General features: G+C 40.7%; 1 protein-coding gene across 1 annotated transcript in view; it reads left to right on the forward strand.

Moving 5' to 3' along the window:
- The first annotated feature begins 10,831 nt into the window (after positions 1 to 10,831).
- GPR156 (G protein-coupled receptor 156) overlaps positions 10,832 to 14,238 on the forward strand; it is a 37,235-nt gene continuing 33,828 nt past the window's right edge. The window contains exons 1-3 of the mRNA XM_087716530.1: positions 10,832 to 11,005; positions 11,683 to 11,837; positions 12,933 to 13,069. Coding sequence (XP_087572656.1) covers positions 10,987 to 11,005; positions 11,683 to 11,837; positions 12,933 to 13,069 — 311 coding nt within the window. The 5' untranslated portion in view covers positions 10,832 to 10,986. The remainder of the gene's footprint in view (positions 11,006 to 11,682; positions 11,838 to 12,932; positions 13,070 to 14,238) is intronic.

The following is a 14,238-nucleotide window of genomic DNA, read 5'->3' on the forward strand; positions in this document are numbered from 1 at the left end:
TGCAGATCCAAGCAGTGCAGCTTTTGCATTTGACTGATGGTGATTTTGTCAATTTTTAACTGTTTTAAATGTAATTCCAGTGCTTTTGGAATAGCACCCAGTGTGCCAATTACCACTGGAATTACCACTGCTGGTTTGTGCCATAGTCGTTGAATTTCAATTTTTAAGTCCTGGTATTTTGCGATTTTTTCATGTTCCTTCTCAGCGACCCTGCTATCACCTGGTATTGCGATGTCTATGATTGTGACCTTATTTTTCTCAACCAATGTGATGTCTGGTGTATTATGCGCCAGTATTTTGTCTGTTTGTATGCGAAAATCCCACAAGATCTTGATCATCTGATTTTCGGTGACTTTTTCAGGCTGATGTTCCCACCAGTTTGTTGCTGTTTTAATATTATAATTTTTGCACAAATTCCAATGGATCATTTGTGCTACTGAATTGTACCGCAATTTATAATCAGTCTGCACGATTTTTTTACAGCAGTTGAGTATGTATTATTATTTCTATAGAATGTGCACCCTATTTAGATCAGAAAGTTTCTAATATCTGCAATTGTGGCATTGGGATTTAGAGAATACAAATTTCAAATTAGAGTATAGTAAGAGTAATTTATATCCCTTCTATATCTGGCCCTCAGGCATTTGAAACTTTTATTAATGTGATGTTTGGCAAGTGTGTTGGCTTCCAATTCTTACAATGCTCCATTACTGCTTTCAAGGAAATCGACCTTTAGGAAAATAATTATAAAGCCTATACCAGTATTAAATTTAGCTAGAATTCATTAGACAATGTAAACAGCAGAAATCCCACCAGCTCATCAGTGTGCAAGAGTATCTCTATCCCACCAAACTATCACATTTCTATTAATAGTAAATTTATTCTGACTCTTTTTTCTCCTTTCAAAACCAACCTCCAAGCACTTGATGAAGTGGAATGTGATCCATGAAAGCTGATAAATAATAAATTGGTTAATCTTCAAGTGTCACAAGACTCTTTGTTTTTTTTATATTAATATCTGATTTGCTCTAGCAATTACCATAAGCACTTCCATGCAAAATGATGCTGTATTCCAACAAGTAAAGAGGACTGGTTAAAATTTGATATGAGGGATTCAATATAAGTTTAATCACAGTTATTTATTCATGATTGTTCCCCAGATATTTAATAATTTCTTCTTTCTTTTACACTATAAACTGTAATTTAGCAGCAGCTGATGGAAACTGAGGATTCAAAGTTTTAATGAGCTCAGTCTCCATGGCCAGATGAATTCCATTCTAGACAAGTACTGAAGGAGCTAGCAAAATGATTGCAGAACTGCTCTCAGAATTGCTAGCAAACTAGTGAGTTCCCACAAGAGTGTAGATGAACAGTTGTTGTTCCTATCTTTAACAACTGGAGGGAGGGAAGGAGAAGATATGTGATTATAGATCTATCAGCTTGATATTCTTGATATAATGTTTTTTATTTTCCATTTTTTCATTTTCATACACTCACATATATACTGTGCATAGCCAATGCCATACAACATTAAACAATAATCACAGCAATTCCTCTTGTCAACAATACCCAAAAAATAGAAACCCAATATACCTCTTCCACTCTCCATACACCTCTTTCTTCCACCCCCCTCCAACTTTCTATCTTTCCTCCATCATCCCCCTCTAGCCTACTTCCCCTCCCCCTCTACCACTCCTCTCTCCCGATCCACTCCCTCCCTTCCTTCTCACCTTCCCTCCCACCCTCTCTCCCATCCCTCTCTACCCATCTTTCTTCTATCCCACTCCTCCTCCCCTTGGTGTATTTCCACTATATGTCAATGTACTTAACTTATCCTATTTTTACAGAGAAATTAAAGAAAAACAGTATACATGTGAAGTCACATTACATTGAAATCTAACACATCGTATCTAACCTAGTATATATCCCTCCCTCCCCCCACCCTCTCCCCCCACCCCCCACCTCCTTCCCCCCCCTGACTTCCCAGAGCCCGTACACGGTATAGATTTTTAACAAACACAGTCTAAAATATGTTGAGAAAAAAGAAATGAAAAAAAAAGTTAATAACATCTCTACATTGATCTTAGCTTCTTCTTGCTAAGCTAACTTTGAACAATTTAAACCATTCCTGATCTTAAACATAGGCTATCTGGAATTTCTTAGTCCCATATTTGTTTTGTATATAGTCAATCCATTTTTTCCAGTCTCGTTTGAATGATCTTTAAGATATGCCGATATTTTAGCCATCTCGGCTAAATTTGTAACTTTCAATGTCCATTCTTGAGTTGTAGGCAAGTCTTCCTTGATATTCTTGAACAGCATATTTGTGAGCACTTGGATAAGAATAACAAAAGCCAGCATGGATGATTTAAAAATAAATTATACCAGCCTAACTGTATCCCAAGAGCTGATTTGGTGTAGTGGTTAAACAGAGGCTGTAAGTTTGTAGTCCCACATTAGGCACAAAGACAAGAGGGTGATCTTGGACCAGTCACTCTCAGCCCTAGGAAGACGGCAATGGCACAGCACTTCCAAAAATGCTGCCAAGAAAACTGCAGGGATCAGCCCAAGAAATTGCCAAAGTCAGCACTAACTGAAAGGCACTAAAACACAAAGAAACACACCCCTCATATCTTAAGAGTTATTGGCTTAACATCAGAGGAGTTTCATAAATTCCAATGAAATCTTCATTAAAATAGTAAAATATGGTTAGATAATACAACTTCAAATGGACTCCTAACTGGCTGAATGAAATCCCTCAGAGTACTCATAAATGACTTCATAATTAGCTCTGAGAATCTTATTAAGTGAAGAACTACAGACTTTGTCGTCAATTCTGGGCTGTTCAATATTAATGACCTGGATGAAAGGGTAAAGTTTTGGTATTCACAGAGTCTGGGAAAGAGGAGATAGTATGTAAATCAAAGAAAGTTTAAAATATGTATATCCCTCTTTTACCAGGTAAATTAACAGTGAGCTCTGTTCTGGACACCACAGCCTAAAAAGTACATTGACAGACTAAAGTGAGTTCCAAATTTGAAAGAGAGTTGCTAAAATGATGAGAGAGTTGCTAAAACGATGAGAAGTACATATTTAAAGGAAGGGGGTATGTTTAGCCTATAGAAAAGAAAACGGGGGAGAGATCTGAGGGGAGATTGGAAGTCAGAAAAGCTAAGGCTCAAAATGAACTAAGATTTGCAACAAATGTAAAAAATAATAGAAAAAGATTTTTCAACATGTAATAAACAAGGAAAAAGTCAAGGAAATGATTGGTCCGCAAATGGGAGAGGATGGTAAAAAGGTGATAGGGAGCAGGGAAAAAGTAGAACTGCTTAATTCATTCTTTGTATGTGTCTTTAGACAAAGAGAAAAACAGATCAACCTATCAAAAACAGTCCCACAGAAGACAGAATAGGAATACAAGTTAAAATAGGCAAGAAAATGGTAAGAGAACACCTGTCCACTCTAGGTGAGCTCAAATCACCAGGACCAGATGGATTACAATCCAGAGTTCTGAAGGAGCTGGCAGATGTCATCTTGGATCCATTGAACCATATCTTTCAAAGATCCTGGAGCACCAGGGAACTACCAGAACTGGAAAAGAGCTGATAAGGTTCCAATCTTCAAAGAGGGGGAAATGAATCCAGAAAACTCCAAACCAGTCATCCTGACAACAATACCTGGGAAGATCTTGGCAAAATTAATCAAGTAACTGATCTGTGAACACTTAGAAACAAGCAAAGCTATTAACTAGAAGCCAACATAGGTTTGTCAAAAACATCATGTCAGACAAAGCTTATTGCATTCTTTACAAAGTGACTAAATCAGTGAATCAGGGAAATACTGTGGACATAGCTTATTTAGACTTCAGTAAGGCATTTGACAAAGCAGACCACAATCTACTTCTTGGTAAAATAGAAAAATGTGGAATTGACAGCATCACCAGCAGATGGATTCGCAATTGGCTGACCAACCACACTCAAAGTGTAGTCCTCAATGGACAGAAGCACGCAGTAGAGTACCATAAATCTTGACTTGGAATCAATACTCTTCAACATCTTCACAATCTGTTTAGATGAGGGGATAAAAGGAAAACTCATCAAATTTTCAGACAACACCATACTGGGGGAATAGCCAACACCCTAAAAGATGAGTGAACTCCACTAGATAGTTGCATGATGTAAGTTTTTTAAAGACATCAGTTATATTTTTAAATGTTGTTTTTCTTTGGATTCTTGCTCAGAGTTATGGAAGTGATATGGGTGGACGTTTCAATTATTTAACCAACCAACCACCATAATAGATCAGATCAAAAGTCTAGTAACTATTTAAATACTTGCACACAAAACAGGAAGGACTCAGGTTCCTGTTATTAGTCAGAAGGTGGTATTTAAGGCAAGTTGCTGTCTGGAATAGTGAAAGTTAACTAAGCCATCAAGTACTTGCTATTGATTTTCCTGCCCTTTATATTCTTAGTCTTTTAAAATTTACTAAAATTTATATTCCAATACATCTGAACTATATATATATACTTTATATATTTACCAAACTTATCAAACTATGCTAAGCTTAACCAGCTGGAAAATAAGCATGCATACATATTATACTTGAATAAATCTAACTTTCATAAATATATGATATAACCTATAAGAGAAAAATAAGGCAAACAAAGCCATGGATGTGTAGATGACTAGGCTGAGGCTGAGGGAGTGGTCAAACACATCATCAGTCTTGAATCCCTTCACATCCACAAAGCAGAGGTGGGTTTCAGCTGGCTTTACTGCTGGTTCGCTTGTGGCATGCTTTGCGCATGTGCGGTTCAATTAAAATTGTTCTGCGCATGTGCAGAACTCAAAAAGAAGATGACGGCAGCGACCGGGGTACCGGTTCAGGGGCGTGGCAGGCCTGGGTCGCTGCATGTTCCAGCGACCCAGACTGCCATACCACTACCAGATCGGCTGAACTGGTAGGAATTCACCACTATCACAAAGATTTAAGTTGAGTCCACCATGAAGTCCATTTACTCTTATCTACTATCAATTTGCTTTGACCATTAGTAATTCAGATTATTGTAGAGAGCATAAGCTTGCAATAAACCTTTATATTCCTGCCTTGACTTCTGATTTCCTGTGCTTAACAGAATGTGCCCTCCATCCATTATAACTACAGTATATCCCTTTAATATTCTCCAAGAATTTAATTGGATACAACAAACTCCAAACTTGTTGACATTATTCTTGCACCTTGTGGAATTCTACGTCTCCCCAAACCTATCTAAAAAAGAAAGAAAGAAACAAAACAGATCCAAATCTAGGATTTTACAGGAATTTTAATATTAAACCATTCAAATGTCTTGTCTAGATCACTAGAGACAATTATTTTTGTACAGATGAGTCAGGTGTCTGTAAGCTACAGTATCACCACTAATAACCGTTTGTCAAGAAATATATTCACAGCCATTTACCTTAATTATGTATTAGTATCAAAGGAGAGGCAGATGGGAAACCTGGTGAGATGTTATTTACCTTTTTTTAAAGAGGAAGAAATGGAATGGGCAAGTCAGAAGAATTCCAATGGGGAGTATATTTTGATTGTTGAAGGGGAAGAGGAAGACGGTAAAATATACTGGAATCATATAATTAAGAACTGCTGTGCTTATTTATTTATGTATTTATTTATGTATTTATTTATTTATTAAATTTGTCTACATCCTAAAACCATCTAGACTCTAGTACAGTTATGGCTAACCTTTTTGTTGTTGGGTGCCAAAAATGCGAGGGGGCACACACAATAGCATGCGCATGTGCAGGCACTCATAATGCAAAGTGCGCCCCACATGCGCATGTGCGCACAACCCCCCCCCACTCCCCCCATGCGCCACACTACTTGCCTCCAAGCTGAGCTTGGTATTTCCTCTGGGGGGGCAGGTGCCACACGTGCCATAGGTTCCCCATCACAGCTCTAGTAGCTTACCAAATTTATAGAGTGAAAACTCCGTATTGTGGGGTATAACATAATAAACTGTAATTTTCCATTTAATACCTATTTTATAGTTTATATAAGGTTTATCCTTTGTTCAAATTACCTAGTCTAAGTAACTTAACATATAGCCACACTATAGGCATATTTAAATTTTCTTACTGATAATTTCCTATCAGTCTTAAAAGCCCCCCCCCCCCTCTTCTCTATCTCCTTGATTCCAGGACTGGCAGGAGAGCATTTAATACATGGTAGCATTTTTAGCTGTTGTCAAGCCTCTAGGAACAAAGAAAATAGTCAAGCCAAGGTTGGGCAGGCTGAGAATGTATCTGCTTTGATTCCCCACCCCCTCTCATGTTTTTTTCACTTGAGAAATGTTCTTTCCATGGCTGTGCTGCAATTCTTGTGAAATAGAGGAACCAGTGGTGGGTTCCTACTGGTTCGTCTGAACCGGTAGTGGTTTGGCGGCCTAGGTCGCTGGAACCGGCAGCAACTCAGGTCTGCCACGTCCCTGAACCGGTTCTCTGGGTGGCACCATAGAAACAGCCATCTTGTTTTTGCTTCTGCGCATGCACATAACAATTTATATTGCACTGTGCATGCATTCAAAGCGTGCATGGTGCATGCACAAGCAAACCGGCAGTAGTGACTGCTGGAACCCACCCCTGAGAGGAACCAATAAGGGAATAACAAAGAAGTGGGACATGAGAGGGGGTGAATGCTTAGCAAGTTTGGGTGACAATAAGGGCTTGACTAACTTTAAAAATTTAGGAGTGATAGTAGTTTATAGGCAATCAGAAAGCATGTGACCAGACTGGGCCTATCAAGTAAGCCTGGAAAGGAAGGATGTGGTGCAAACTGAGGGATGGGTGGTAGAATGATTGTCAAAGTATGTTTTTTCATTATTTGGATGTGATCTCTTACCTGTGTGTGTTGAGATTCACGAGATTTTGCAAAACTTCAATAAAATTACTTTGTATTCCAACAACTTTGAGTTTTGAATTTTACTCCTTACAGTACTGAATAAAAGTTAATTAAAATAGCAATTCCAATTCACAATTCAGCTAATGGTAGGACCAATAGACTACAATTATGGAAAACGGGATTGCCCAATACAGTTAAACATTTTCTTTCTAGGGAAATACAACCCAATCTAACACACCCCCACCAAGACCAGAGATGGTAAAGACCGAGGGTCAGCACTTTAAGGTAACCCAGACATTGATGTTAGAGTATCTTTATAAAGGCCCTTATAAATCTGGAAGAACAGAGGTATGGTTTGGGATAATTAAATTTTGCTCAGGTTGTATACCCACCCTTGTTTTATTGGTATTCCATAGCCATCTGTGCAGTATGTATTTTACAGGGAAAGAAAGCCTGTTTTTTAAATATATATTTAGGATCATAAATCCAGTATTCTATGATCAGTGATGCATGACCATTCTTTCTGGATTTATCAGTTATAGCTAAAAAATATTGAGTGGCCATATAAATTTAATTAATATATATTTTAGCCCTGAGTTTTTATATATTAATGTGACTTTGATATATGCAGTTTTATTGGATTATTGTATGCCCCCAGCAGTGACGTGCAGTCAGGGGAGGCAGGGCCTTACCACTGTCATCATGAAAAGAAAAAAATAAATAAAAGGAAAAAGGCTGAGGTAGTTGCTGCCAGAGTCACAGTGGATGACTCTGCTTAGTGCTAAACTGTTTAAAAAAGCCTCTAAAAAAGTGCCCTCTGCAGGAGGAGGCGAGAGAACCATGTGTCTCATTTAGTCTATCTTTATGATCACTTGAGCAGAGTTAAGCAAGGGTTAAAAGCCAAAACATTCCTTATGTAGATGAGGCGAGTGGTTCTCTCGCCTCCTCCTGTAGAGGGCACTTTTTAGAGGCTTTTTAAAAACAATTAAGCAGAGTCATCCATTGGAGGATTGACTTTTTCTTTTTACATTTTTGCACTTTCATCATGGCAGACAAGAACAGAGTTGAAATCCTCTGACACAGCTGGAAAAGGTATGTGGGTCAGAGGGAGGGGGAGGAATTCAAAATTATTGTAATTTGTAAGTAATTTTTTATTGTAAGTAATTTGTGTGTGTGTGCGTGTGTTTGTTTCTTCACTCAAAAAAACTCTCAATTTGAGAGAGAGTTTGTTTGAGAAGAGAGGGGCAGCCTGCCAGCAGAGGCGGGTCTTTTACCCGCCTCTGCTGGCAGGCTGGCGCTTTCTTTCTTTTGCCCACTGTGCCCCCTTCTCTTTCTCCTCTCCCCCCACCGGGAGCCCCGTCCTGCTCCCCTCCCCCTTTCCTCCTCCTCCTCCTCCTCCTCCTCCTCCTCCCCCCTTTCTTCGCCGGCTGCAACTGAGCACCATGGGGCCAGGCCCCTCACACCCGCATCCAGCCCGCTGGAGCTCGCCATGCCAGGGGATGAATGAGATCCCGTTGTCCCGCGGAGCCCGACACGGCTTGAGCGGGGAGGAGGAGGAGGAGAAGGAGGAGAAGAGTGGTGAGGCTTTGTGCCAGCCAGCCGGCCAGATGGGGAGTAGGTTGGGTGGGGGTGGGTGGGTTGGCTGGCTAGGGAGAGGAGATCATGGCCGCTCAGGTGGCCCTCAAAGCCCCGCCGAAGCCCTGCCGCCGTGTCCGCCATAGAGCGGGACACATTCCTGCTGTATGGCGGACATGGCGGCAGGGCTTTAAAGTCCCGGCGCCATGTCCGCCATAGAGCGGGAATGTGTCCCGCTGTATGGCGGGCACGGCGGCAGGGCTTTAAAGTCCCAGTGCCGTGTCCGCCATAGAGCATGAATGCGTCCCGCTCTATGGTGGACATGGCGCCAGGACTTTAAAGCCCTGCTGCCGTGTCCGCCCTACAGCGGGACACATTCATGCTCTATGGCGGACACGGCACTGGGACTTTAAAGCCCTGCCGCCGTGCCCACCATACAGCGGGACACATTCCCGCTCTATGGCGGACATGGCGGCAGGGCTTTAAAGTCCCGGCGCCGTGTCCGCCATAGAGCGGGATGCGTCGAGGCTTCGGGGGTGGCTTTCGGAAAGCTGTGCCGGGGCTTTGGTAGCGCTGTGCCGGCACTGGCAGACATAGGGCAGCTTTTGTCGCTTGCCTCACCGGCCATAAACCTCACCGCACATCACTGGCCCCCAGAGTCAACTATAGTGAGAAGAGCAGCCATATAAATCCGTAATACATTTGGATGACATCCGATTAATGGGGTTAACATTCATCTCAATGTGTTGCGCATCAAGCATTTGGCTAAATGTTATTTACTCCTAAAGTGTCTTGTAAGGAAAGAGCCCATGGAGGGATTTAAAGCATGATTTTATTAATTCCGAATTCCATTCAGTCTCATGCATTTGAATCACCACATGGGAAACAAAGGTGCCATTCAGCAAGTTCTGACCAGTTCTGGAGAACCTGTAGCGCAAATTTGGAGTAGTTTGGAGAACTGGTAATTACCACCCCTGACTGGCCCGCTCCCATCTATTCTCTGCCTCCCAAGTCCCAGCTGATCGGGAGGCAATAGCAATTTTGCAGTAACCTCCCCCCCCCCACCCGCAGTGCTGAGGGAATGGAGATTTTACAGTACCCTTCCCCTGCCATGCTCACCAAGACACGCCCCGCCCACAGAACCTGGAGTAAAAACAATTGAATCCCACAATGTACAAAACCAATCATTTTATTTTATTAGTCTAAACCGGGCAACCATTAGTCATAAAAATACACGAGAGGCAAACGCGATTCTAGGCCACGCATATCTCAGAATCTTCCATTCATTATTGAAGCTGCTCGTTTCTCTTCGAATAGCAACTCAGCTTCAGGCTTGATATCCCAATTTGAGTCTACCAGCCCCCATTTGAAGCCTTTGGTTTCCTCTGAAGAAGCGATCAACCGCTCCCGAGCAGTTTCAACCAAGCCCCTCTTGTTCAGTTAATGCCTCTGCCCGCAATATCGTCGCCTGACCGGATTGGGCGAAGCGCGCACGCAGGTGGACAGGCGGGGAATGCGGAGTCCCCGGGCTGGAAGAACCGGCGAGAAGATCCACGAGCCTGCGCGCCGGCTTGGTTAGATCGCGAGGGTGAGAGGAATAGACTCAGCTCAGTCTTGCCCCTCCCGCCAGCATTATCCCCCACCCTTTTTTTTCTCCATTTAAAAAGAAGACGAATAAGAGATGCTCGTGTCCTTTCCGCTTTCTATCGATTCAATGCAATATCAGACAGACGCAAAGCAAGAGGAGCCAGGTTGTTAGAAGAGAAAGCTAATGCAAAGAGGCAATTCTGCAATAAGGCGAGCGAAAGTCCCACGAATCGTTGCAAATTTCAGGCAAGCGAATTAAAGAAAATGAAATCGGGCGGAGTGGAGAAGAATGGAAGAAAGGTTTGACCGATGGGGGAGACCCGTCTTTCCTGAGTTTTGCAAAGTTGCAGAGATCGTGTTCCTTCAAACCTGAAAATCTGGGTTAATTGGCAACAACAAACTATAACCCAAGGTTGTAGTTCTCCATCGTACGTTTGTTTCAGAGATCATGCTGGACCTCTCAGCACTCTCTTTTGTTCTTTCTGCTGGCAGGATATAAGTTACAGTACTTTGTCTGAATATCTTCCCCCCTCCATTCTCGCATAATATCAAGTCTCGGCAAATTAACAGCAGGAAATAAAGATTATATCTGATACCACATCTACACTCATAATAAGCAACATTCTCAAGGTCAGCTATGTAATTGTAGGGACCAATAGGGACAGTTCTCCATTTTTGTTACACGCCCTGCCCGGAGAAAGATTGGTGCCGCTGCTTTCCAGCGCATGAGGCTTTTTCGATGGCTGCAGGGTGAGGAGAGGGAGAAGGAGCGAGCTTGTCCAAACGCTGCCCTCCACCTGAGCTCTCCTGCCTTCAATTGCGGGACATACGTCGGCAGCAGGGAGCAGAGTTAAGGGTTACGCGGGGAACCTCGCATGTCTGACAAGGGCTGCCGTGACCAAAACTTAACTGAACCTTGGAATGAACACAGCTGCAGAAGGTAAACCCAGACTTTTCTTTTTGTCTCTCTCATGCTGTGGTAGGTCAAATAATTTTTACAAATGTTTACACAATTTTTCGTGTGTGTGTGTGTGTGTGTGTGTGTGTGTGTGTGTGTGTGTGTGAGAGAGAGAGAGAGAGAGAGAGACAGAGAGAGGGGGGGGTCTTTTAATAATTTCTATCACGCTCATTTAATCTGGATTCCTGATTCCTAGCGAATGAGATTGAGACCCTCGCATTACTCAGGCATCACTTTTATTTTATGTCATTTGATAGTATAGCAAATAAATACAGTTTTCAGTTTCAAAATACCTGATTTTTGTAGTTCACTTCATACTTTGCAAAAATCAGCATTTTAAAAATAAATATGTACAATAGCTAGTTTTTTGGCTATAGAGTGAGAGTGCCATGTAGGTGAACAAAGACTTCATTCAGCTATTTTCAATTTTTTCTTATGCATTTGTTAAAATGTATAGATAGATGGATAGATAGATATATAGATAGATACTAAATGAGAGGCTGAGTTAAATTTTTACAGTCTAATAATTTTGCTCATGATTCTTATTAGTGAACTCAGGACTTTTATAAGGATAGAGAAATTTCTATCAAGTAATTCTCAACTGTCACTGCATATATCTGAGTCTCAGTTTTTGAGATCAACCTTGTTTCCTATACCAGACCTAAGCTCTGCTCAGATCATGTGGTTGAATCAAGGTTTAGAATGTGCTGTGGAGATGGAGTTAAATTATTCCAAGTTATATGGCAATAACCTTGACTATGAGAGCCAAGAACAACAGAAACTGATTCTGAAGGATCTCTGTACTTCAACAATTGTAAGTATCTATGAATAATGAACTATAAAGCCAAACACACACAAAATGTACAGTTGAATCATTCAAATTGGGCATGTGTGCGCGTGTGTGCACAAGTAATTTTCAGTACTCACAGAACAATAAAATGTTCTTGCAGACTCTTAAGCTATATAGTCTGAAAACAACAGGAAAATATCAGCTGTATTGGCTGCCCTCTCTGGAGTTATAATACTGAAGGTTTTCTCTTCGGGCACAAGCCATTTTTGACGGAATAGAATGGGCATTATATAAACTCTATCAAACAGCATCATTCAAAGAAGTTCAAAAATTCAACAGTTGAATCAGTGTATACTGTATAGATATACTCTGTAAAATGTAAGAACATCCAGAGAAAAGTGCAGCATGAAATGTGAGTTTTCTCTTGTTGAAAAAGTTGTTAAACAGCATGGGCCAAATATGGAGCTTTTCCAGCATCTATGTATTGTAATCTCCCAGTAAGAGAGGTCTGAAATCTATTGGACCTCCTGCTTCTAGATAAAATAATGAATGCAGCTGAAATCTTCTGTTAGCATTACATGTTGCCATTTTGAGAATTTGTTTAATTTCTTCACAGGCATGTGGACTCTTATGTAGGGAAAGGAGATACAGAATTAATATACAGTATTTTTGCAATAATCAAGCCCTAAATACTTCAAAACATGCTTTGTTTTGTAAGTCACTTAAAATCATGCTGCCTCAGTGTTTTTGACCAGGTCAATTTAGGGAGTGGCTTAATTGTGTGGTGACATCATGTTTAGTCTACATTCTAAAAAAATGCAAGAGGTGCGTGAAACACATCCAGTATTATAGAAATAATATGAATTATTGACTCAGTTATAAAACAGGTAATTTTTAAAAGTAGAAAATACAGAATTTTGCACAACAAAGTACCAGTATATTTTTTTCTCTTACCCAGAAAAGGCTATCACAAAGGCACTTCTGTTCTTGGTATGAGATATAAAATATTACAATGGATTTACAGTGAAGGACAGTGGATTCTTATGAGGCACTTTACCTTTTTTGGAGAGAAATTTCCAAAGCAGTTTTTACTCCTTTCATCTTATTTTTTTTCTTCAGCATTTTTCAGAGACCAGCTGTAAGAATGCCTCTTCCTTTTCAGTGGCCCTCTTGGCAATTGTCTGGGCCTTTAACACCAGTGGAATTCTGCTCAGTTTTTTCTTAATTGTCTTCACAATTCGCTTCAGAAAAAATAGGTAAGGCCAAGTCAATCCTATGTTTTTACTCTCTGGGCAAGATCTTCTGATTCTTTGTCATTGAAGAATTTCTCAAGAGAAGAATCTTGTTTTTGTTTATAGCAGTTCTATACATTTTAGTGTGTTCAGGATCTGCAGTAAACATGACTCTGGACTCCTTATTGTCACTCGTGAGAGTGAAGTCAAACCTATCAAACACAACGAGAGGGCAATAAATGGGCCTTGGTAAGGCTCTGGAAGTTTTAAGTGCCAAATTTTCAATAAATGCTAACCTAATGAAAATTTAAAACTAAGGAAAGAGTGGGTTTTTACATTTATTTACTTATATAGGCAGCTGTATTATTCTGCCTAGTCTTCCTAGAGAAAATATTACAGTATGTGTATTTCATTAATTCTTACATTTCTGAACTGCATATGTAGCAGAAAATAATTTCCTAGGTAGTCCCAAACAAAAGAAAACGGCTTGAAAGTTTCAGAATCAACTATTATATAAAATAATTGAAAGCAGAATGAGCCAATCACTCCACACGCCAAATGCTGAGTAGTGGCAGCAGGTGTTCAATGGTTTGACCCGTATCCTTACAGCCCGGTGTTGTGTTCAGATTTGAATGACAAGGTTGTCTCCTTACCAGTGGGGGGTTCCTACCAGTTTGGACCAGTTCAGCCAAACTGGTAGTGGTTTGGTGGCCTGGGTCTCTGGAACCGGCAGCGACCCAGGCCTGCCATGACCCCAAACTGGTTCTCTGGGCAGCACCATTGTTTTTTGCTTCTGCTCATGCACAGAGCAATTTGCGAGTGAGGAACCTCCTATTTCCTCAAGTAGCAAAACATCTAATTTGTGCTTGGTGGCATGATTTTTTCAATGATTAACATGGGCAACGTAAGTTTATACATTTTGCCCCTTAAAATGCCACCAAAATACAAAAAAAATCTGCATTTTTCCCTCTGTCCATTTTGGAATGAAAAAGGGGTGCTGGTAGACTGCACAAGGTTCACAGTTTTTGCATCGTTGCTCTAAAAGATAATTCAGGCTTGAAGAAACAACAACTAAGTATGATGGTCAATTATCCTAAATTTCTTGACAACTTTAGAAACCTCTGACAATAGGATCCTTCTGCACCAGAATTAGAGATGGGGATTAGGGAATTCTGTTCTTAGTGGAAGAAAAT

Source organism: Thamnophis sirtalis, unplaced genomic scaffold (assembly GCF_051295495.1).
Source record: "Thamnophis sirtalis isolate CommonGarterSnake01/CBP01778 unplaced genomic scaffold, rThaSir2_p1.2 scaffold_5, whole genome shotgun sequence".
NCBI classification, from domain to species: domain Eukaryota; kingdom Metazoa; phylum Chordata; class Lepidosauria; order Squamata; family Natricidae; genus Thamnophis; species Thamnophis sirtalis.